The sequence below is a fragment of the Heterodontus francisci genome, chromosome 22 (genome assembly GCF_036365525.1).
Source record: "Heterodontus francisci isolate sHetFra1 chromosome 22, sHetFra1.hap1, whole genome shotgun sequence".
Taxonomy (NCBI): domain Eukaryota; kingdom Metazoa; phylum Chordata; class Chondrichthyes; order Heterodontiformes; family Heterodontidae; genus Heterodontus; species Heterodontus francisci.
This window is the reverse complement of record NC_090392.1, coordinates 50040291-50065954: the sequence shown is the minus strand read 5'-3', so window position 1 is coordinate 50065954 and position 25664 is coordinate 50040291. Positions and strand designations below refer to the sequence as shown.

Below are 25664 nucleotides of genomic sequence, written 5' to 3'. Positions count from 1 at the left end.
TGCTGCCAGACCTGCTGAGTGATTCCAGCATTTCTTGTTTTTGTTTCAGATTTCCAGCATCCGCAGTATTTTGCTTTTATTCTGGTGAACCTGCTCCTTCCAAGGTCAATATATCATTTCCAAAGTGCAATGTCCAGAACTGCACGCTGTACTCCAGACATGCGCTAACCAGGGCTTTCTAGCCAGGATTTAGCCTTTTTAATGTTTCTTGTACATGACTACTACAATTTAGTGATCTGCGTACAGGGACCCCTAAATCTCTTTGGGTCTCCATTATTCCTAGCTTTTGTGTCAAAGGATGACTTCACACTTACCTGTATTGAAATCCATCAGCCACAGTTTTGCTCTCGCACTTAATCTATCAATATTTCATTGTAATGTTATGCTCCCTGCTACATTGCTTATAATGCCACCAATCTTAGCGTCATCAGCAAAGTTGGATATATGGCTCTCTATTGTGTTATTGAAGTCACTAATAAATACAGTGAAATCCTCAGCAGAGATCCTTGAGGGCACTACTACTCACTTCCTTCCAATTTGAGTACATACCCATTATCACTACTCTCTGTCTTCTACCGCTTAACCAATCTATAAACCAAGTCAGTAATTTGCCTTCAATTCCATAAGCTTTAAGTTTAACTTATTGAATGCCTTCTGGAAGTCCATATTGCTAGTTGTATATTTCTTCTTTGACCTCCTTGTCTCGAGAGACAATGGGTAAGCGCCTGGAGGTGGTCAGTGGTGGAGCAGCGCCTGGAGTGGCTATAAAGGCCAATTCTAGAATGACAGACTCTTCACAGGTGCTGCAGAAAAATTTGTTTGTCGGGGCTGTTACACAGTTGGCTCTCTCCTTGTGCCTCTGTCTTTTTTCCTGCCAACTGCTAAGTCTCTTCGACTCACCACACTTTAGCCCCACCTTTATGGCTGCCCGCCAGCTCTGGTGAACGCTGGCAACTGACTCCCACGACTTGTGACCAATGTCACAGGACTTCATGTCGCGTTTGCAGACGTCTTTAAAGTGGAGACATGGACGGCCGGTGGGTCTGATACCAGTGGCGAGCTTGCTGTACAATGTGTCTTTGGGGATCCTGCCACCTTCCATGCAGATGGTCAAGCCATCTCAAGCGCCGCTGACTCAGTAGTGTGTATAAGCTGGGGATGTTGGCTGCCTCGAGGACTTCTGTGTTGGAGATACGGTCCTGCCACCTGATGCCAAGTATTCTCCGGAGGCAGCGAAGATGGAATGAATTGAGACGTTGCTCTTGGCTGACATACGTTGTCCAGGCCTCGCTGCCATAGAGGAAGGTACTGAGGACACAGGCTTGATACACTCGGACCTTTGTGTTCCGTGTCAGTGCGCCATTTTCCCACACTCTCTTGGCCAGTCTGGACATAGCAGTGGAAGCCTTTCCCATGCGCTTTCCCATGTATATTAATTGCATTTAATTGTATGCAGGTGGTAAGCAGTAACTGGGGATTCACTTCTGTTCCTATAAATGGAAAGAGTTTCAAAAGAGGTATAAATAGGAACTGACTGAGACTGGGGTTGTTGCATTAGGTGGTGCATGTCTGTGGTATGTATCTCTGTAAATAGAGTTAATATAAAAGTGTGTACAAATTCTTCAGTTCTTTCCTTCACTACATGACTCACTGGAATAGAACATGGTAGCAGAGGATGGCTGCCTAAAAGGTGAAAGTTGGAAACTTTCCATTGTGGAAAATGGCAGAAACCAAGTTTAGATTGTTGGGGTATGATTATCCTTCGAAGTTCTCAGAGTCTGGACCCTATGACCAGTGGATGAATGAAGTGGAAATGTGGACACGGGTTACGTCCCTACCAAAGAGAAAACAAGGTATGGCATTGGCATTGTAGCTTCCTACAAGGAGTAAAATCAGAAGTAAAGTATTTTTTGAGATGGATGCTCATCAGTTGGATAGTGATGAAGGTTTGGACCTTCTGTTAAAGTTCTTGGATGAAATCTACAGGAAAGATGATCTGTTAAATACCTATGAGGCATGGTCAGAATTTGATAGATTTCGGAAAACAGATAGTTATTTAATGGAAGAATATATCATGGACCTTAACAGATTGCATAAAAGATTGACAAAATTCAATTTGTCAATCCCTGGGGATCCCTGGATTGGTACTAGTGTTTAAATTACTGGACTATGTTAAGGTATCTCATATGGACAGACAACTAGTTTGAACTGCTGTTCAGTTCTCGGAGAAGGACTGTTGGATCAGATGTCTGCTGCCTTATAAATATTCCTGAGGAAACAATCATTTCTGTCAGCCATCATAAAACAAATGGGACATTCTGTGATGACATAAAGATAAGAAGATTCAATGGTTGCCAGATTTTGAAATAGTCCAGTATGCAGGTGTCAATACATTGGAATAATTAAAGACAGGCAGAATGAGGATGAAAGCACCTTTAGTAGATAGGGCTATTACAGCAGAAGACAAAATTGGAACAAAAATAATGGGTGAATGAATCCCAGGAATGCTCAAGGAATGGTTAATGGGCTCTTCAGTGATTTGAAGTATCATTATAAAGTGAAATGTCCACAGTGGAGAGGCAGGGTCCTCGAAATGACACATGGTAAAGAGAAGTCTGAGGATGAGGATGAAGAAAATGAGGAATCCAAACAAATTATACTGGTCACAAGGAGTCTTAGGCCTGTGATGAATGTGGTAGCCATGGACTCCTTTAACTGAGCAGTACTAGATACTGTTTGTACATCAATAGTATGCAGGACAGATTGGCTAAAATGTTATCTTGATTCACTAAGTAGTGAGGATTGATGAAAAGTTAAGGAATGTAAATGTACTACTTGCTTAGATTTGGTGATGGCAATACCTTGAGGTCACTAAAGAGGATTGAAATTCCGTGTAAATAGCTGGAGTAAGTCATTTTATAAGTACTGATGCAGTCTCGAGTGAGATGCCTTAAACATTCTATGAGAAATATACAAATTAACTTGACATGGAGCATAATAAAGCAATTATTTTTGGAAAGTCAGTGGATCCACAGTTTACCCAGTCAGGGCATTATTGTATCCCATTAACAAAACCTGATGTTCTCATCAAAGTGTTAGACAAGCATTAATGGCATTAATGGTGACAAGAATTAGAGAGGGAAAAAAATGTCTTGAATTTACATAGACAATTTGCTCACCCTACTTGTAAAAGGTACTGGAAGACGGTGCCACCTCCTATTGTAAACCTTCCATTGGCAAGTGTTTTTTCGATTATTTTTTTTCCGATTAGAGATACAGCACTGAAACAGGCCCTTCGGCCCACCGAGTCCGTGCCGACCATCAACCACCCATTTATACTAATCCTACACCAATCCCATATTCCTACCAAAATGAAGCAGTTGCCATGGATATGAAGGTATGGGACAAAGGCAGAAATATTTCCATCCAACATTTTATAGACCTCTTGACAAGATTTAGTTTTTCTACAATAATGCATAATAAGGACAAAAGGGTTATGATAGACAAAATCATGGAGAAATGGATTGGGACTGGATTTAGGACTCCAACAAAGTTTCCTACTGATAATGGAGCAGAATTTGCCAATGAAGAGTTCAGAGATGTGTGTGAAAATATGAACATCATGGACTTTGTGAAAGGAATCATGCAGTGATCGATAAAATTCTGTATAAAATTTTAGCTGACCAAGCAGACTGCAAACTGACAACTGACATGGATGGGTCATGTCAAGAATTCACTCCAGATGATTGGAGGATATAATCACTGTCAATTAGTCTATGGGCAAAATCCCAAATTGCCTTCTGTATTGTGCGATAGTCCTCCTGCTCTAGAAGGTACTACAATTAATTCCATTATTTTCTGTACATTTGAATACTTTACATGAAGGGAGATGATCTTTCATCAAGGCTGAGGTCTCAGAGAAAATTTGAAGAGCTCTGAGGCATTGTATCAGGTCCTCTGAGACAGAATTTCATTCAGGAGATTTGGTGTATTATAAAAGAGAGGACATGGGAATGGAAATGCCTGGTAAGAATTGTGATGGTGCTATGAAAGTGCTTCTATTTTAAAAATATTTTTGAGGGCTCGTGTTTTAGATTTGTGGAGATGGATTCATTGGAGGACTGAAGTGATTCCATAGATGCTGGACTTTTTTTTAAAGGGTCACCGGAAGGACTCTGTTTATAAACATTTACTGGATGTCACATGTCTTCAGCTAAGTAAACAACAGGTGCCTTCTGATTATAGGAGTTGTTTACAAGAGAAGTGATTTGTCAAGATTTATGGAGCTCAAGAGTGGGTTTCATTTTTCAATACTGTTTTGAGTCAGCTGGGTTTGTAGCCTGCTGAAAGAAACACCCAGCTCATCTTTTCTCCACCTCTCTGAGAAACACTGCAAAAAAATCCAGTGTGTGATAACTGTAATGCCTGATGCTGCATTTCTCTTGAGAAGCTTTTGGAAGACTTCCTGTCAACATCTCCTAAACGTACTGCTTCTGAAAAGATCCCAGTGACTCGTCTATGTGTACTCGGACATCAGACTGTATGCCATCTGCAACACAACATATCATATCCTTTTTCTTCAAGAATTAACAAATACTTTGCCCAAAGCATCTTTATTTTTCCTTTAACTGATGTGTGTGTGTGTGTGTGCGTGTTGTGTATTTAGAAGGGAATGTATATATTTATTGTTATATTTCAAACTGTGTGTTAAAGCTTTGCATTTTTATTGACAAAGTCTTGCTTTATAATAAATTAATACTTTTGTTGTTTATTAAAGAAACCTGGTTGGTGGAGTTTATTCTGAAACTAAAATAGATAGAGTATATAGTTGTCCGCATCGGTAACTGGGTACACATTTAAATATATGTTGTGACATGTGGAGAAGTGGAATTAGAGAAAGACAGTGCACTCCTCCTACCTTGGTTGTAACAATGGTAAGATAGTACTTATCAAACAAGGCAATTAGACTGTTAAGGTTCATTCCTCACAATTAATTGGAATTAATTACAAAATCTAGGGCTCTGAGCAGCTGATAGAAGTAAATGAGGCACCTTGTACCTTAAATGTTCATGTGTTTTATGATGAGGATTCTGAGGAACAGAGCATGGTAGATCAAGGGCTGGATAGTGGTAATGCGAGTGATCCTGACACGCAGGACAGAGCTATCACATTCACAGGCCAATTACCCAAAGTGGATACTCAGGTAACTCAGGCACAGTGGCGCAGTGGTTAGCACTGCAGCCGCACAGCTCCAGTGACCCGGGTTTAATTCCGGGTACTGTCTGTGTGGAGTTTGCAAGTTCTCCCTGTGTCTGCGTGGGTTTCCTCCAGGTGCTCCGGTTTCCTCCCACATGCCAAAGACTTGCAGGTTGATAGGTAAATTGGCCATTATAAATTGCCCCTAGTATAGGTAGGTGGTAGGGAAATGTGGGGATGTGGTAGGAACATGGAATTAGTGTAGGATTAATATAAAGGGTGGTTGACGGTCAGCACAGACTTGGTGGGCCGAAGGGCCTGTTTCAGTGCTTATATCTCTAGACTAAACTAAACATATTCCAGAGGATCTAATGGAGAGATGTGACAATGGTGGAAGGTGCAGGAAAAGCTACTGGCAAGTTTAAACATTGATTGAATGTTCAGGGTGATGGCTAGAAGTGAGCTCCATGGACTGGCAGAATGGGGTGAGAGAGTGGGAAGTAAGAAACCGCAGTACAAATACTGAACGTGAGTTTCTTGTGTCAGAAAACAATCACAAACTAGAGAAAGAATTTCCGATAATGCAAAAGGAGAAACTCACAGTAGTAATCCTGAGAGACGTAGAAGCCAGAGCTTGAATTGATCAGACAATGAAATAAAGGCCAGCGAACAGTCTTGAAACAGAAGTCCTCATGACTGAGAAGTTTTGGTAGATGCCAATAAGCTTGAGGATAAACAAAGAGAGATAGATAGTTGGAGAGAGTTTGCAGGTTATTCTGAGGCACCATAAAAGGGGCAACCAGCTTCATCTCATCGGTGGATTTGTACTGAAAAAGTCCTTTCAGATGGAACTGATAAGGCAAAAGCGAAGCTAGTTGCGAGGGGTTTTGAAGAGCAACTAGGTAATATTGATGTTAGACTGGATTCTCCCAGATCTGGAAAAGTAATCTTGCAAATCTTTTGGCCATATATTCATGGGAGTGTCGATTAATTGACATAAAAGCTGCATTTCTGCAGGCTGATGCTTTTCAGAGAGAAGTGTTTTTGAAACTGCCCAAAGAGGCAGCAGATGCAGAAGGAAAACTATGGAAACTAAACAAGTGCGTCTATGACCTGAATGATGTTTCCAGAGTGTGGTATTTTTTGGAGAGATCTGTTTTGCTGAAATAGGTGGTGTTCAACTGAGAGCAGATCCCACAATGTTTTATTGGTATCGTAAAGGAAAACTTTCAGGCATCTACATGATGCATGATTTAATATGGGGCAGTACTGCAGAATTTGATAAATGTTATTAATAAGATTAGAGTAGAATTTAAAATTGGGAGTCAGGCTTGTGGGGCTTTTTAAATATATTGGTTTAGATGTTAAGCAAAGTAGGTCTGGTATAACTTTAAATCAACAATTCTATTTAGGGAGTGTTACTCCCATCCCTAATAGTCATACCAGGTCAACACAGAAAGATGAGGTTATATCTAAAGAAGAGACAGAGCAATTGTGAAGCTTGGTTTTCAGTTGAACTGGTTGTGTACTCAAACTTGGAACTCAGACAAATGCTAGTTTTGCTGTGTCAGAGTTAAGTACTGCTATGAAATACCCTAAAGTAGAGAATGTTTTAAAGGCAAATAAAACAAAGAAAATTAAATCTGGATAAATGCACACTTAAATTCCCATCCTTAGGTGATCCAAAGAGCATGAAGCCCGTCATTTTTAACAATGTGTCATAAACTATGCTTCCTGATGGGTATTCTAGTGCAACTTGTTTCATAATATTTCTTATAGGTGAGAATGCGAAATGTCATCCTTTAGCTTAGGAAGCTATGAAAATAGAAAGGGTTGTTAAAAGTACTTTAGCTGCTGAAACACTGGCTCTTGCGGAGGAAGTGGATATGGGATTCTATTTGTTAAATATTTTAAGTGAGATTCTGTACAATGGGTTTACTGAAAATAGTATAACCATTGAATGTTATGTAGATAATCGTAGGTTGTGGGATAATGTACACTGCTATGAAATGTGTGAGTGAGAAAAGGTTATGGATTTTCTATGCTGCCTTGAAACAAATGCTGGAGAGAAAGGAAATTTTTAAAATTAAGTGGGTAGCTGCAAGTCATCAACTGTTGGATTGTTTTACAAAAAGAAGTGCATGTATGAAGAAATTGTTAGGGGTCCTAGACAAAAGGCATCTTGCAATGTAATGCATTGTTCAGAATATGGAAGTCTTTTGATTTAATTTGTTTTGAAATGTTGGTTGTATATGTAAACTCTAATTTTTATTTAAAGAGAGAAAAGGAAATCTGTTAGTTGTATATTATTGTATATTAATTGTATTTAATGTATGCAGGTGGTGGGCATTAACTGGAGATTCACTTCTGTTCCTCTAATTAGGAACAGAATGAAACTGCAGTTGTTCGGTTAGGAGGGGCATGTTTCTCATGTGTAACTCTGTAAATAAAGCTTATAAAAGTGCATAAATATTGGATCCAGTTCTATTCTTCACCACCTGGCTTTCTGGAATAGAACACATACAAACTACATCATAGACCTTCCCCTGTCTGCTACTTTAATTACTTCCTTAAAAAATTCAATCAGGTTTGTTAGACATTACCCACACTTTATAAATCCATGTTGGTTCTCTCTAATCAGCTCAAATTTCTCTAAGTGCTCGATCACTCTGTTGGACTAACAACTCTATAATGTTTTGGTTTCTCTCTCTCACCTTTCTTAAACAATAGGAGAAAAGTAAAAAAAGTAAGGCAAAGAGGAACTATGAAATTAAATTATCAAGGAATATAAAACAAAACAGTGAAATATTTTACAGTCACTTAAATAAAAAAGGAAAGCTGTGATGGGAATAGGACCATTAAGGAATAGACAGGGTAATACCACAGGTAATGATGGGAGAAATATTAAATAATTATTTTGCTTCCATTTTTACCAGGGAAAAAGAACAGGTAGATATGACATTGAATGATGAGATGACAAGTAAATTTAAAATAAAAAGTGATGTATTGAATAAACTAATCAAACTCAAAGTGGATAAAGCCCCTGGTCCAGATAGATTGCATCCATGTATTTTAAAAGAATCTAGGGAAGAGATTGCAGACGCATTACTACACGTGATTCAGGAATCCTATTAACTTTTCCTGCACCCTTACTGCAGTCAAAGCCACAGCCCGTTCCATGTTTTCCATCAGGCCCTCGTCTTCAATGAATGGATGTGCCCTGATTAGCCCTACCGGTTTCCCCTTTAATTTCCAGCAGTCAGATTTTAAATGCCCTGATTTATTACAATGGAAGCACACAGGTCTCCAGGTCTCACTCTTGCTCACAGCACCTTCCTTTTTGGCTGGAGGAGGGCCCCCTGTGACTCCTGCTTTCCTTTCTCTTCCAGGACTGCCTGGGCTTCTATCACCTTCCCACCCTTTGTCCTTTTAGGATTTGTGGGGGAGATCAGGAAAGGTCTCCCCTGGGAAACTGACTTATAAATTAAAGCAAACTCATCGGCCAGAACAGCCGCTTGCTGGGCTCCCTGAACACGTTGCTCCTCAACATGAGTTTTTATTGAGAAAGGGAGAGAAGTTTTAAGTTTCTTTAACAGGATTACTTCTCTGAGTCTCATAGCTGAGCTGTATTTTTAAAGCCCTCAGCCATTGGTCAAAAGCCAGCTGCTCATTTCTTTCAAACTCCAGATAGGTTTGATTAGCTTGCTTCTTGAGGGTTCTAAATTTCTGGCGGTGGGCTTCGGGTACTAATTCATATGCCCTGAGGATAGCATTTCTGGTCAGTTCATAGTTTGATGAACTCTCATTTGGTAGCGAGCAATAGACCTCATGGGCTTTTCTAGTTAATTTGCTTTGCAGTAAAAGAGACCAAGTCTCAGCTGGTCATTTTAGCTGCCTTGTCAGTTTCTCGAAAGACATGAAAAACGCTTCCACCACCACCTCTTTCTCATAGAATTTTGGAATCAATTGGGCAGGTTTTAGCAATCTTGTACCCAAGCCTGAATTCTGATCCTCCATATTAGCCATGCTTTCACTGGAGTTACTCTGTCACCCCCTAGCTAACTCAGGCAGCTTCAATTCCCGTTGTTTGCATTCTTTCAGGAATATCCTTTCTCTCTCTCTCTCTCTCTCCTGTTCCTTCTCCTGTCTTTGTTTTTCTTCACGTTCCATTTGGAAGGCTCTTTCTTTCTCCCTCTCCTGCCCCTCTCTCTCTTTTTCCTCTAACTCAGGTTTCCTTTGTTCCAATTATATATTTGCTAGCAGTGCCCTGTCTGGGTCTGCTTCTAACACTGCTTCTGCTTCGTCAGATTCAAGGGAAAAATGGCTGGCTACTAGCCTTAGGAGTTCAGACTTCCTCGCCTTGCCACATAGTGATCCCACACTGCTCAGCCATTTTTCTTAACTCCTCCATAGGATTTTTAACTTAACCAAGTTACTTCACCCTGGCTTGGAGAGCTACTCGCTTCAGTTGCAGACATGTTAGTATTCAATCACACACAACCACAAGAAAACCTGTATTGATTTTCTCTTTTTGATTGGGAACAATTTGGCTTCCCACTTCAATTTAACTCATTTGTCCGTGGGTAACGACCAGGTAAGCAATGTGTCCAGGGGTCGCTTGTTGTCTTCACCTGGTCTTATTGTAACAGGGTTTACTTTTAAACACCACTGTTTTGAGCTCCCCCCTTGTGAATCCTTCTTCACAACTTTCCAATTATAAGGCAAATAAATGAGCACAAACGGGCTTTCTTTGGTTTAAAGCAGAAAGATTAAATTTATTAAACCTTAAACTTAACTCTAATATGGCTCATGCCTTCGGATATACGACGGGCTGACGCTAGCATGCACATGTGATTTAAACATGCAAAATAGGGACAGAAAAGAGCAGAAGAAAAGATAAATAGAACAGTTTGAGGCAATATCTTGTTACTGTTTCTCGAGTTCACTGTAGTCCTTGATTGAAGTTATAGTCTTGCGATTCGTTGGGGCCCAGCAATCTTCTTAAAACTTTGTTCACATGGCAACCTTTACTCTCTTTGAGTTTTACGTGTGTTCAATGGTTTCAGTTCCCTGAGATGAGCAGACAGAAGATGTTCTTGCTTCAGTTCAAGAAGCACACGGCATTCTGCCTCTAATCCCTTTGTTTGGGAGTTCAAAAAAAAATTCCCAAGCTGCCCAGCAGGCTTGTCATGTGACTAGCTCCTAATATGGAACAGTCTCTTCAAAAACCCTTTGTGGGAAGTGCAACTTCTCTGCAACAGCCATAGTAAAGGTGATTGGCTGGTGAGTAACTGCTGTTAGGGAATAACTCTAAATAGCTGGGTAAGTAACCAAAATAAAGAGAAAGGTCTACCTTTTTTGAATATAGTAGGTAGTGTTTTTTTTTAGGGAATCCCTCATATAAATAATCTAATTTTTGGGTAAATTAAGGGTGATTAAGCACACCAAAAGGAACAGAGTCGGAGACCAGAGGGAGAGAAAAAGCAGAAGCAGCGGAGGCGAGAGTGGGAACTGTGGACGTACTTGACCAACAAAATCGAAGTGTGATGTCACAGGAGAGCTGGTAAGTGATTGGTGGGTATTTCTTCCATGTCTCTTTTATGTTTTGGTTAAGTGATTTAAATCAGGCAACGTCATTACAGGTTAAGAGTACACTTAAATTTTTTTTTAAATATTGAGATCCAAATTAATTAATTATATAGAGCAGGGATGGCTGAGCAGGCAATGTGTTATAGCTGTAGTATGAGGGAACTGGTGGACGCCGATGTGATCCACAGTGACCACATCTGCAGCAAGTGTTGGCCACTTGAGGACCTTTGGCTCAGTGTTGATGAGCTAGAGTCCGAGCTGCGGAAACTGTGACATGTCAGGGTGGGGGATCGTTACCTGGACACTGTATCAGGAGACAGTCACACCCCTTAGATTAGTTACATAGAATTTGGACTGTGGAGAGACAGGAGGGTATAACTGTGAGTGAGGCAGGTATGGGTTCCAGAATTTAGCTTTGGAGGAGCCTCAGCCAGTGCCCTTATCCAATAGGTACGAGGTTCTTGCTCCCAGTGTGGGCAAGGGCACAGACTGCAGGGTGGATGAATGAACTGACCACAGCACCGTGGTTCAGAGCACCATTCAAGTGGGGGGAGAAAAGAGAAATGTAGTAGTAATAGGGGATAGCATAATTAGGGGAATAGATACTGTTCTCTGCAGCAAAGATAGAGGCCCGAAGGCTGTAATGCCCACCTGGTGCCAAGGTTAAGAACATCTCCTCTGGGCTAGAGAGGAACTTGGAGTGGGAGGGGAAGGATCCAGTTGTTGTGGTTCACTTAGGTACCAACGACATAGTTAGGATTAGGAAAGAGGTTCTGCTGAGGGTCTATGAGCAGCTCGGGACTAAATTAAAAAGCAGAACCACAAAGATAGTAATTTCTGGATTACTACCTGAGCCACGTGCAAGTTGGCATAGGGTAAATAAGATTAGAGAGGTAAATACGTGGCTCAAAGATTGGTGTGGGAGAAATAGGTTCCAATTCATGGGACACTGGCACTAGTACTGGGGAAAGGGAGAGCTGTTCTGTTGGGATGGGCTTCACTTGAACCATGCTGGGGCCAGTGTCCTGGTGAATCGTATAACTAGGGTTGTAGATAAGGCTTTAAACTAAATAGTGGGGGGAGGCTTCAATTGAAGGGAAGTTTAAAAAGTCAAAAAGTAATGAGAGAGCAGAGGTGCAGGGTGGTGAAGGGGCCTACATTAATCACAGTGTGACAGAAAGGGACAGGGAATACAAGCACAAGGGTACAGCAGTAATTAGAACCAGATTAGGTAAAAATGGTATAAAGTCAAAGCTTAAGGCTCTTTATCTGAATGCATGTAGCATTTTCACAAGTTAGATGAGGTGACGGCACAAATAGAAATAAATTAATATGATTTGATAGCTATCACAGAGGTTGCAGGATGACCAGGACTGGAAACTCAATGTTCAAGGATATTCAACGTTCTGGAAGAATAGGCAGAAAGGAAAAGGAGGTGGGGTAGCTTTGTTATTAAAGGAAGGGATCAGTGCAGTTGTGAGTAATGATATAGGTGTAATAGATCGTGATGTAGAATCAGTTTGGGCAAAAATAAGGAATAGCAAGGGAAAGAAATCGTGGGCGGGAGTGGTCTATAGGCCCCCTGAGAAGTTGCCCCTCTGTAGGACAAAGTATTAATTAGGAAATAATGGAGGTGTGTAAGAAGGACACAGTGGCACAGTGGTTAGCACCACAGCCTCACAGCTCCAGGGACCTGGGTTCAATTCTGGGTACTGCCTGTGCGGAGTTTGCAAGTTCTCCCTGTAACTGCGTGGGTTTTCGCCGGGTGCTCTGTTTTCCTCCCACCGCCAAAGACTTGCAGGTGATAGGTAAATTGGCCATTGTAAATTGCCCCTAGTGTAGGTAGGTGGTAGGGAATATGGGACTACTGTAGGGTTAGTATAAATGGGTGGTTCTTGGTCGGCACAGACTCGGTGGGCCGAAGGGCCTGTTTCAGTGCCGTATCTCTAACTGAAAAAAATAATAAAAAATTATATTGGGTGATTTTAATCTGCATATAGACTGGACAAATCAAACTGGCCAGGGTAACATGGAAGACGAAGTTGTAGAGTGCATTAGGGATTGTTTCTTAGAACAATACGTTGCAGAATCTACCTGGGAACAGACTATTTTAGATTGGTATTGTGTAATGAGGTAGGATTAATAAGATCTCGTAGTTAAGGATCCTCTAGAGGGAAGCGATCATAACATGGTAGAATTAAAAATTCAGTTTGAGGGTGAGCAACTCGGGTCTCAAACCAGTGTCTTCAACTTAAACAAGGGCAATTACAGAGGTATGAAGAAAGAGTTGTCTAAAGCGGGCTGGGAAAATAGACTAAAGGGAAAGTCAGTAGATGAGCAGTGGCAGACTTTTGAGTAGATATTTTATAACACTCAGCAAACATTTATTCCGGTCAGAAAGAAGGACTCGATGAGAATGATGAACCACCCGTGGATAACAAAGGAAGTTAAGGAGAGTATCAAATCAAAAACAAAGGTGGACAATGTGGTGAAAGTTAGTGGTAAGCCAGAGGATTGGGAATTTTTTTAGAAACCAGCAGCGGATGACTAAAAAACTATTAAAGAGAGAGAAAATTGATTGAGAGTAAAATGGCAAGAAATATAAAAAATAACAGTAAGAGCTTCTACAGGTATATTTAAAAGGGACAGAGGAGCTAAAGTAAGTGTGGGACCCTTTGAGGATGAGACTGAGGAATTTTTAACAGGGAACAGGGAAGTGGCAGATAATTTAAACCGATATTTTGCATCAGTCTTCACGGTGGAGGACACTATAAACATCTCAACAATAACAGATGAGCAAGGTGTAAATGGGAGGAAGGAAATTGTAAACTTGTACTAATCTCTATCATGTGGGAAAAGGTGCTTGACAAGCTAATGGGACTAAAGGCAGACAAGTCACCAGGACCTGATGGCCTGCATCCAAGGGTTTTAAAAGAAGTGACTGCAGAGATAGTGGAGGCATTGGTCATAATATACCAAAACTCACTGGATTCCGGTAGGGTACCAGCGGATTGGAAAACCGCTAATGTGATGCCCCTGTTCAAGAAAGGAGGGAGACAGAAAGCAGGAAACTACAGAAACTACAGCTTAACATCAGTCATTAAGAAAATGCTACAGCCCATTATTAAGGAAGAAATAGCAGGACATTTAGAAAAACATAATGTAATCAAACAGAGTCAACATGATTTTATGAAAGGGAAATTATGTTTGACAAATCTGTTAGAGTTCTTTGAGGATATAACAAGCAGAGTAGATCAAGGGGAACTGGTAGATGTAGTGTATTTGGATTTTCAGAAGGCGTTCGATAAGGTGCAACATAAAAGGTTATTGCACAAAATAAGAGCTCAGGGTATTGGGGGTAATGTGTTGGCATGGACTGAGAATTGGCTAACACACAGAAGGCAGAGAGTCAGGATCAATGGGTCTTTTTCAGGTTGGAAAGCCATAACTAGTGGGGTGCAACAAGGATTGGTCCTAGGGCCTCAACTATTTACTATCTATATTAATGACTTGGAGGAAGGGACAGAGTGTAGTGTATCCAAATTTGCTGACGATGCAAAAATAAGGGAAAGGCATGTTGTGATGAGGACAGAAAGAATCTGCAAAGAGATATAGATAGGTTAAGTGAGTGGGCAAAAACTTGGCAGATGGAGTTCAATGTGGGAAAGTATGAGGATACTTTGGTAGGAAGAATAAAAAGGCAGATTATTATTTAGATGGAGAAAGACTACAAAATACTGCAGTGCAGAGGGATCTGGGTGTTCTTGTGCATGAAACACAAAAAGTTAGCTTGCAGGTACAGCAAGTAATTAGGAAGGCAAATGGAATTTTGGCCTTTATTGCTAGGGGGTTAGAATTGAAAAATAGGGAAGCCTTGTTACAACTGTACAGGGTGTTGGTGAGGCCACACCTGGAGTACTGCGTACCGTTTTGGTCCCCATATTTAAGGAAGGATATATTAGAATTAGAATTAGAATTAGAACATTACAGCGCAGTACAGGCCCTTCGGCCCTCGATGTTGCGCCGACCTGTGAAACCATCTGACCTACACTATTCCATTTTCATCCATATATTTATCCAATGACCACTTAAATGCCCTTAAAGTTGCCGAATCTACTACTGCTGCAGGCAGGGCGTTCCATGCCCTTACTACTCTCTGAGTAAAGAAACTACCTCTCACATCTGTCCTATATCTATCACCCCTCAACTTGAAGCTATGTCCCCTCGTGTTTGCCATCACCATCCGAGGAAAAAGAGTCTCACTATCCACCCTATCTAACCCTCTGATTATCTTATATGTCTCTATTAAGTCACCTCTCCTCCTCCTTCTCTCCAACGAAAACAACCTCAAGTCCCTCAGCCTTTCCTCGTAAGACCTTCCCTCCATACCAGGCAACATCCTAGTAAATCTCCTCTGCACCCTTTCCATAGCTTCCACATCCTTCCTATAATGCGGTGACCAGAACTGCACGCAATACTCCAGGTGCGGTCTCACCAGAGTTTTGTACAGCTGCAGCATGACCTCGTGGCTCCGAAACTCGATCCCCCTACTAATAAAAGCTAACACACCATATGCCTTCTTAACAGCCCTATTAACCTGGTTAGCAACCTTCAGGGATTTATGCACCTGGACACCAAGATCTCTCTGTTCATCTACACTACCAAGAATCTTCCCATTAGCCCAGTACTCTGCATTCCTGTTACTCCTTCCAAAGTGAATCACCTCACACTTTTCCGCATTAAACTCCATTTGCCATCTCTCAGCCCAGCTCTGCAGCCTATCTATGTCCCTCTGTACCCTACAACATCCTTCGGCACTATCCACAACTCCACCGACCTTAGTGTCATCTGCAAATTTACTAACCCACCCTCATTGGAGCATTGGAGGCAGTTCAGAAAAGGCTGATTCCTGGGATGAAGGGGTTCATCATCATCAATACAGCACTGAAACAGGCCCTTCGGCCCACCGAGTCTGTGCTGATCAACAACCACCCATTTATACTAATCCTACATTAATCCCATATTCCTTACCACCGACCTACACTAGGAGCAATTTACAATGGCCAATTTACCTATCAACCTGCAAGTCTTTGGCAGTGGGAGGAAACCAGAGCACCCAGTAGAAACCCACACGGTCACAGGGAGAACTTGCAAACTCCACACAGGCAGTACCCAGAACTGAACCCAGGTCGCTGGAGCTGTGAGGCTGCGGTGCTAACCACTGCGCCGCTGTGCTGGGTTGTCTTATCAAGAATGGCTAAACAGGTTAGGCCTTTATTCATTGGAGTTTAGAAGACTGAGAGGTGATCTTATTAAAACATGTAAGATTCTGAGGGGCTTGACAGGGTAGATGCTGAGAATATGTTTCCACTAATGGGGGAATCTCAAACTGGGGGACATAGTTACAGAATAAGGGGGGTTACACATTTAAAACTGAGATGCGAAGGAATTTCTTCTCTCAGAGGGTGGCGAATCTCTGGAATTCTCTACCTCAGAGAGTTGTGGAGGCTAGATCACTAGACACAATGTTTCAACATTGTCTAGTATTATGCAAATGTCCTTCCACTTGGGGCTTGCGATTTTAAGTTTCTGTTCATGTGATGCAATAATGTGTGCCACAGTCTTGGCAGGTGGGCGTTTGCCTGACATCACAAAGAAAACCAATAGGGAATTCAGCAGATGAGGAAAGATGGGAGGAAACTGGAGTGCAGCATGAATTGGCTGGGCCAAATGGCCTGTTTCTGTGCCGTATAGCCTATGTAAGAAAGACTTGTGCCTTTCATGACCACAGATATCCCAAAACGCTTTGTAGCCAATGAAGTACTTTTGAAGTGTAGTCACAGTTGTAATGTAGGAAACACAGCCACCAATTTGTTCACAGCAGATGTGATAATGAGCATATAATGTTTTTGTTATGTTGATTGAGAAATACATGTTGGCCAGGACACAGGGGATAACTCCTCTGCTTTTCTTCAAAATAGTGCCATGGGATCTTTTATACAAGAAGTCAAACAGGCCTCAGCTTAATGTGTCATCTAAACGATGGCATCTCTGACAGTGCAACACTCCCTCAACACTGCACTGGAGTGTCAACCTAGATTTATCTGCTCTAGTCCTGGAGTGGGACTTCAACCCACAACTTTATAATTTGAGGTGAGAGTGTTGCTAACTGAGCCACGGCTCAGAGTAATTTGTTAATTTTCAGATAAAATTATTATTGAAAAATGTCTTCAATATCCAGTCAATGTGATTAACATGACCCTTCAATATTATAGAATAAGTAACCGTGAAACCCCTGGTGCTGCTGTTGCAGCAGCTTCAGCTTTGTATCTCCCGCCGGCGCATGACGTCGCCTGCAGCGTAATGACGTTGCGGGACGTGATGCAGTTACGCAAGGCGCCAAACTGGATGGCTGTCTGAGGAGAAGCGGAGCGAGGAGTGACTGGCAAGGACAGCCGGCGGAGCAGGTGGAGGAGGCGGGGAGAGCGGGTCTCCGAGCCGAGGAACGGAATCATAGTGAGGAGGAAGCGATCCAGGAGGAGTGGTCCTGACTGGGAGGGGCTGTGGTAGTGGCAGTAGGCGGTGGAAAAGATTCCTAGATTGGGGTCGAGTCCGGGGGGGCGGGGGAGGGTCTGGGGGAAGGAGTTCTGGTTTGATGGGGAGATCTGGGGGCGGGGGTGTTTGGTAGCTGGTTCGGGGGAGGGGTCCTGGTTCGGTGGGGGGATCTGGGGGTTGGAGTCCTGGGTGGGGTAAGATCTGGGGAAGTTCCTTGTTTTCTTGTTGGAGTCAGAGGGGCGAGTCCTGTTTTTGGGAAGTTGAGTCCTTGTTATGGGGGGATTTGGTGGGGAGAGGCTGTTTTTGCGGGGTGGGGTGGGGGCAGAAAGAGTCCCGGCTTGTAGGATGAAATCTTATGAGGGGGAGAGTCCTGGTTTTGGGGGGTGGGTGGCAGTGGGTGAGCCCTGGTGTCGGATTGGGCTAGGCTTGCAGTGTGTGTCTGGGCTTCTGATGAAATCTTGAGTAGGTTTGACAAACTGAAAACAGAGACAGCAATACCTAAAACAAATTGCTGGTAAGATCAGGTTCGAAGCTTAATTGTAGAGATTATGAGAGGATCTCGCTTGTCTGGCGCACACACTGGTGGAAGAGTTGGAATTGAAGTGGGTGGAGCCAGGACCTGTTGTACAGCACCAGCCTGCAGTGGTGGACTGTGTGCCTGTTAGACTGAGGGAAGTTTCAATAGTCCAACAGATCGTCAGACTTTAACATACCATCTGTAGAATGGAAGGAAGATAATCGAGTGAATTCGTCAGGAAACCACAGCTCTTTCCAAGATTCGCCTGATGAAAATTTGATGTTGCAAAAAATTCTTTAAAGGGAAGGGCTTCAACGATTGATTTTGGACATTTACGCTGAAATTCGTTGTCTCTACTGGAGGATGATGCTTTGACTTAATTGTAGGACAATTGTTGGCCGTTCTCTAGATTTTGACCAGTGTTATGGTGGGTGGTGATCATGGATGTGTAGTGTTTACCCACTCACTCGGAAGCATGGTTAAGGAGGTGGGTTTTGAGGAGGATTTTAAAGGTGGGTGAGAGGGAACTATTATCTACTGTTAACTGAACTGGATTTGTGCAATAGGGCAGAAGTCTGACAACGGGCAGTATACCTTCTCACGGTAACAGGAAATAATGTGCAAGACCAGTTTTAAAAGAAAAATTTCATGAAAACCGATGAACAGCAATTTGTTCTGAAGCAAAAACTTTAAGCACTTGCTGTAAAACCCCAAACTAAAAGTTGAAAATCTGTGCCCAAAATGAAGTGTGCCCACCCCTTTGTATCTTTTCCTCTGTTCTCATTATCAGGAGCACAGGGAAATGAGAAAGGAAACTAATCTGAAACAAAGGCCCAGATATACTTTCCATTATCTTTGAAGGCTGTGCCTTCATGCTGAATATTAATGTAAATTCAAGTGACATGATGGGCTGTCTGGAGTTAGCAGGCTAGATGAGGGGTTTTGTCTAGAGGTGGCAAAGCAAAGATTAGATCATCCCAAATGAGATTAATTCTCTTGTGTACCTTATTCTTGCTATCTGTTGTGTTGATGAGTAATGTTTGTTTTTCAGCGCTATTGGTGATAGTCTGGGAAGATGGCAGTTCCATTTGTGGAAGATTGGGATCTGGTGCAGACGTTGGGTGAAGGGGCATATGGCGAGTGAGTCTGACTGCTTATCCATGCCTTTTGAGTGAGGTGAATGGTAGATGTATCCCTCTTGTGAAGTACTTCGTTGAGTTGGAGCCTCTTTTTAAAACAAAAGCTACTTCTCAAATAGGTTAAAAAAGAAATTCCTGAAAAGTTACTTGATTTTTCAAATCCTGCTTAAGTAGATGGAATGATTTGGAGTTGCTTTGCATCGTATTTAAGCAACTTCTGTTTCCCCAAAGGGTGCAACTGGCTGTGAATCGGCGAACAGAGGAGGCGGTCGCAGTGAAGAAAGTGGACACTACACGTGCTTCCGACTGTCCCGAGAACATCAAGAAGGAAATCTGTATCAATAAGATGTTGAATCACCCAAATATTGTTCGCTTTTATGGCCATCGACGTGAGGCCAACATCCAGTACTTGTTTCTGGAGTATTGCAGTGGAGGGGAACTCTTTGATAGAATAGGTAGGAACCTCGGAAAAACCTTGGGGGTGGCAGGGAGAACAACAACTTGCATTTACATAACACTTTTAACATGGTTAAATGCCTCAAGGCATTTCACGAGCGTTACTAAACAAAATTTGACACCAAGTCTCAGATATTAGGACAAAAGCTTAGTCAAAGACGTAGGTTTTAAGGAGTGCCTTAAAGGACGAGAGAGAGAGGTCTAGAGGGGGACTTTAAGTTTAGGGCCTAGATGGCTGAAAGCACGGCCACCAATTGTAGAGTGATTAAAATTGCGGATATGTAAGAGGCCGGAATTGGAGGAGTGCGGGTATCTCAGAGGATTGTAGGACTGGAGGAGGTTACAGAGATGAGAGGGTCGAAGCCATGGAGAGATTTGAAAACCAGAATGAGCGTTTTAAAATTAAGATGTTGTTGTCAGTTGGGGTGCCAGAGTAGGTCAGCAAGTGCAGGGGTTTTGGATGAATGGGACTCTGTTTGAGTTAGGATACAGGCAGCAGAGTTTTGGATGGGCTCAAGTTTATGGAGGGTAGAATATCGGAGGTCGGCCAAGAGAGTGCTGGAATATTCAATTCTAGAGGTAACAAAAGGCAAAGGAGGCGGATCACTATATAACCGAATCTGAACTGGCTAATTTTATGCTGGCTTGCTTAGTGTTGGAGCCACTTTTATGCTCAGTTAAGGATTCACTTGTTGAAACTCCTCCCGAGGGTGAATTGCTGGGTAAATTCACCATGGGGTACTGAGCTATACGAGTTTGGAAAGTTTTGTGGGCCCTAAACACTGGAATTCCTCTCTTACTCTCTCCGCCTCTGCCTCTTTCTCCTTTAAAACGGTTCTTCAAACCTACCTCTTTGGCCAAGCTTTTGGTCACCTATCCTAATATCTCCCTATGTGGCTCATTGTCGCATTTTATTTGATAATGCTCCTGTGAAGCGCATTGGGATGTTTTACTATGTTAATGGTGTTGTGTAAATGTAAATTATTATTGTTGTCTGTGTTTGGCTATGATTTATCCTATTAATGAATAAGCTTGCACTTGCAAAAATGTTAAATGATGTTTAGTTCTAAGAGCCTGTTGATTGAAGGAGGCAGAATTCCACAGTTTTGAGCTCCTCGGAAAAGAATGTTAGAATAGGAGACTGCAATGAGTCTCGATATCGTGAGGAGGAAGGGCAGAATATTCAGAGCTTCGATAGAAAAGAGAGGATGGTTCAGTGTAACAATGATTATAGTAATAGAATGCAGACAACTGAGGGAAAGGCATTGAGGCTAGAGGTGAAAGAGGCATCACTTAGGTGATCACATTGAAAGGTATAAAATTCTTAGAGGTGTTGACACGGTAGATGCTGAGAGGATGCTTCCCTTAACTGGAGAGTTTGGAACTAGGGATCACATTCTCAAGATAAGGGGTCGGCCATTTAGGACTGAGATGAGAAATGTCTTCACTCGGAGGGTTGCGAATCTTTGGAATTCTCTACCCCAGAGGGCTGTGGCCACTCAGCCATTAAATATATTCAAGAATGAGATCAAAAGATTTTTGGGCACTAAGGGAATTGAGGGATCTGACAGGAAGGTGGAGCTGATGTAGAAGTTGGTCCATGAACTTACTGAATGTTGGAGCAGGCTTGAGGGGCCATGTGGCTTACTCCTGCTTCTATTTCTTGTGTTCTATCAGACTCCAGTCGAGAAGCATAAGTGAGATGTTAAGAATCCACCCAGGCATGGGAGCATTGTTCAAATATTGCACAGATGTGGGCTTTATAAGAATTTCCATAAATGAAAGACTGAGAGAAGCCATCTAAAGTAAGAGACTATTTGTTAGAAACTTTTCTAAGTATTGAAAGAAGTTGACTTTTCAAAGTGCCTTTCCAGAGTGTGGAGGAGGTCAAGATTTAGTAATTGAGTCTTGGAGTGACATGAACACTGGAAGCTGAGAGAAATTTGAAGGCAGTTGAATGTAGAATGAAACCATCAGTGAAAGAGTGGATAGGGTTGATTGATGAATGGGAAAGATGATATATATGAAGAAGAAGCAGAGTGCAGAGGAAGTGGCAGTGTGAGGAACCCTTCATGAGTTGGGCCCTGGCTGCTCAACTGAACTGTAATCTCGTCATTTTCACAGCACACTATGAAAGACTGATTGATGCAGTTTGAGGGTATCTCATGAATTAGTTCCCCACATGAACAGTAAAAATCTTTCAATCACTATCAGTTTGTGTATTATAAAATAGCATGAACTGTAAAGATTGCCTATCTAGATGTTAAGCAGATCCTAAACTTGTGCTGATTTTTAGGAACAATTGACTGCTTTAAAAGCTTCTTATGATCTGTAACTATTAGCCCTCCTTATGAATGAGGTTGATTTTGCTCATGGTAGTGTATTGGAATGGTATCAACCAGCTGAATTTTAAACAAAAATGGGATGAATTTTAGTTCATTACATGAGCTGATTCAGTTCCTAACAGCACACTTAGGGATCATAATGTGTGCTCAAGTGCTGATCTAAGCCAGAGCTGGGAAATGGGATTAAAGTTAAACAGTTAGCATTGGTGTGATGTGAATGCTCTAATTTCAGGTGCAAACATTTTTAATTATTTGATAGCTGACAGCAGATTAAGGCTGTGATTAATTTGATCTGTATTCCAATAGAGCCTGATGTGGGGATGCCTGAAGTGGATGCTCATAGGTTTTTCCAGCAGCTGATAGCGGGAGTGGTGAGTATTGCTAATTTTTTCTTCACTGAATGGAGGCCCAGCCAATTCCTGTCCACCACCACCAACTCCCTCCTCCTTACATCGAACAATTTCTCCTTTGACTCCACTCCATTCTTCTAAATAAAAGGTTTTGCTTTAGGAACCCATATGGGTCTTAGCGAGATCTGTCTTTTTGTGGGATATGTGGAATGTTCTTGGTCTACCCTTACCTCTTTTTCCAGTCTGGTGACAACTGTATCAGTGCCACATCCTGCTCTTACCCTGAACTGGAAAATGTCACCAACCGTGCTTCCAATTCCCACCTTTCCCTTGCCTTCACATGGTCCATCTGCAACTCTGCCCTTCCCTTCCTCAATTTCTTTATCGCGATTTCTGGATAGGTTGTCGATTGGTATCTACTATAAGTCCACTAACTTGCACAGTTACTTTGACTACATTCCTCCCACCCTGATTCCTGTAAGGATGCTATTCCATTCTTCTAGTTTCTTTGTCGCCTTGGTCCAGTCATCTGTTGTTTTAATTCTCCGTTCCCCTCCCACTTTTAACCTCTCCGACATTGTTCTAATGAAGCTGAACAGAAGTTTGAGGAAAAGCACTTAACAGCCTTCTGGGCTCAACATTGAGTTCAACAGTACAAAAGCAAAATACTGCGGACGCTGGAAATCTTAAAAACAGAAAGTGCTGGAAATGCTCAGCAGGGCTGGCAACATCTGTGGAGCGAGAAACAGTTAACGTTTCAGGTCGATGACCTTTCATCAGAACATTCATCAATTTCAGATCATGACCACTGCTTCCATTTTTTCGGACAGCAGCTGTTGGTAATGACTCTACTATTGCCATTTACAACTCCTCTAAACCCATTTTGTGTTTTATCACTTGTTCCATTACCACCCTACTATTGCCTTGCACCATCATCCCTTCTGTTGTTTAATTTCCTGCCTCCCACCCTATCACAGACCTACCGTTTTGTTCTTCCCCACCCCACCTCCCCAGCCTTTCCCTGCCTCTGTACTTGCTTAAGACCTGTTGCGTCCCTATCCTTTTCTAGTTCTGATGACAGGTTGTCGACCTGAAACGTTAACTCTGTTTTTCTCCCCAGAGATGCTTCCAGACCTACCATGTATTTCCAGCATTTTCTGTTGTTGTTTTAGATTTCCAGCATCTGCAGTACTTTGCCCTTGTAATGCTAATTCTTTACATTGTTTTATCTATTGTTTTATTGTGTTGTCTGGGATTTGCAGGGGCATGGTGAAGGAATTTTCTTCATACAACTTTGCATTGCACAGTGTGACTATAGGTGGATTGTGGAATATCTACCTGCTGACATATGCATTCTCAAGAACTTTGCCTGCCAGAGTTTAGTTTGTCCATCAGCTAACACTATAAAGAACCAAGAGTACTGTGTTCCACTTTTTCAAATGACAAAGAACAAAATGAGTGTTGGAAGCCCTGATTGAACCCAGAGCAAAGCAGATATACTGTAAACCAGAGGTCCCAAGCTGTGGCCCAGCAGCCGTATCTGGCAAGTTAGCCCCGCCAATCTGATCCACAAACCTGTTTTATTTGGATGTGTAATTCTCACTTGCTTCTGTCGCCTTGTTATATTTTGTGGGCCTGGAGATTTGGAAAGAGCCATCAGTTAATTCAAAATAAAAGACTGTCTTTGCCTTCTTCTAGGAATACCTTCATAGCATTGGAATTACGCACAGGGACATCAAGCCAGAGAACCTGCTGCTCGATGAGCGAGGTATAGTATGTAACAGCAAAACAGATCTTTTCATCTTTAGTGATGAAGAAAGCACAAAGGCCGGTCATTCTCCCTGTGCCATACTTCCTAAATTTCTGAAAAAGCCTGAGCTATACTTTTACAATAGAAATCCCTTGAGTTGTGGGCAGCACGTGGTGTCTAACTGATATGGGTAACGAGGTGGAAAGCACAGCTGATAATGTGAAAGAGAAAGTTCTTTTTGTAACTTCATGCTCTTCCCTCAGAATAGTATGTAGTGGTGGAACTGTTGTCTGACGGGTTGTGACGTGAGCCTTCCTTCCATAACTAGCGTTGCACCGTCGATAGGGGTTTAGTCCTATCAAAGGACAAAAAGAAGAGACTTACATTTATATAGTGCTTTTCACAACCACTGGATGTCTCAAAACACTTTACAGTCAGTGATGTACTGTTGAAGTGTAGTTGCTGTTGTAATATAGGTATATAGTGTGAGGTTTATTGAGCTCCCAGATAACACAACAAAAGGATGAGGGGAGGATTATCCACAACCGCCAAATGTGAGAATCCTGCTGGATGTCTACCCAGATTTCAGAGCTGCAGCTTCGGTCTCCACTTGCTGGGACCGTCTGGAGCAGGGTTCGAGCCCTTCACCTTTTGACTCGAAAGTGGGAATGTTGATTGCTAAACTGAAGGCAAGTTCCTGACATAAAAATGATAAGGAAGGTGACTGTGATAGCAGCTGAAATTTTTTTAAGCACCTTACCTGCCCCACTTCTATTCGTGTATCTTGTCTTGATTTTGTATGTGGATGATATATAATCTTCACTTAAAGAATTACGAGTTAATCCAGGCAAAGCTGGTTATTGAACGGCCTGGTGCGGTTTTGAGGCATGCAGACCAGGACAATTCCCAGGCTCAACCTCCAATCTGTGCTGGATTATCAGACCTCATTGAAAAGAAACTGTTGTCCTCAGTGCCTTCGAACTAGGGAGGGCAGAATCGACCAATGTTCCCACCCCTGGTTATGATCAATTGATTTCTGTTGCTTGCAAAAATGTCTGTGTACATGTGTCCGGTGAAGAACGTCTTGGATTCTGCTATACTTCCCACTAAAGCCTGGCTCCCCGAACTGAATCCGACTACATGTGTTGGGTTCGGGTGGGGTCAGGTCTATATTCCGTGTCCAGTATTTGGGCGTGGGTCGGGCTGCACTGTACTGGCTCCGTGTTTTATAAATAAATGCATTAAATAACATGTTTGATATTATTAAATTCATTGCGATATTTGGGTCGGGTTGGGCATGAAAAGAAATTAAAGGACTCTGTCTCCAGTCGGGTTTAGTTTCGGGTCAGGCCTTAATTTTATACCCAAGCAGGCCTTTACTTCCCACTTTAGCTGATTATTTCACCAATACTTATGTATCTTAGATATTGAGGATGATCACTTTAGTTTGGAACCAACGGCCGTCCGGTGCTTATACCCAGCTTATGTCAGAAGACAAATTGGATGGAAACAAAATTGATTTAAATTTTTTTTTTTGTTGGTTTGCAGTAACTCAGAATAAAAAAAAACTTTATTCAAAGGAAAAGATGGGTGTAATTTACTTTGTGGTGATTTTCACCCCTTTTCATTCCCTTCTATCCTGAAGGTGATGGTACTTGAGTAAGGTTGCTGTGAAGGATGGTATCGTCTATAAATTACTACAGATGCATCAGGTAGTAGCTGAATTCACTGATCAGTTGGCCAAGTATTATTCAGTGAAATGGGGAA

The 25664-nt window shown here is 42.1% G+C and overlaps 1 protein-coding gene across 2 annotated transcripts in view; it reads left to right on the top strand.

The window, feature by feature from the left end:
* The first annotated feature begins 17170 nt into the window (after positions 1–17170).
* The window catches only part of chek1 (checkpoint kinase 1), a 42713-nt gene continuing 34219 nt past the window's right edge, over positions 17171–25664 (top strand). The window contains exons 1-5 of one of the 2 annotated variants that reach the window (XM_068053817.1): positions 17171–17252; positions 18909–18997; positions 19228–19451; positions 22104–22168; positions 23846–23915. In XM_068053817.1, the coding sequence (XP_067909918.1) occupies positions 18933–18997; positions 19228–19451; positions 22104–22168; positions 23846–23915 (424 nt within the window). In that variant the 5' untranslated portion in view covers positions 17171–17252; positions 18909–18932. Of the gene's footprint in view, positions 17302–18908; positions 18998–19227; positions 19452–22103; positions 22169–23845; positions 23916–25664 lie in introns of both variants that reach the window. The other variant, XM_068053816.1, reaches the window with a different exon arrangement.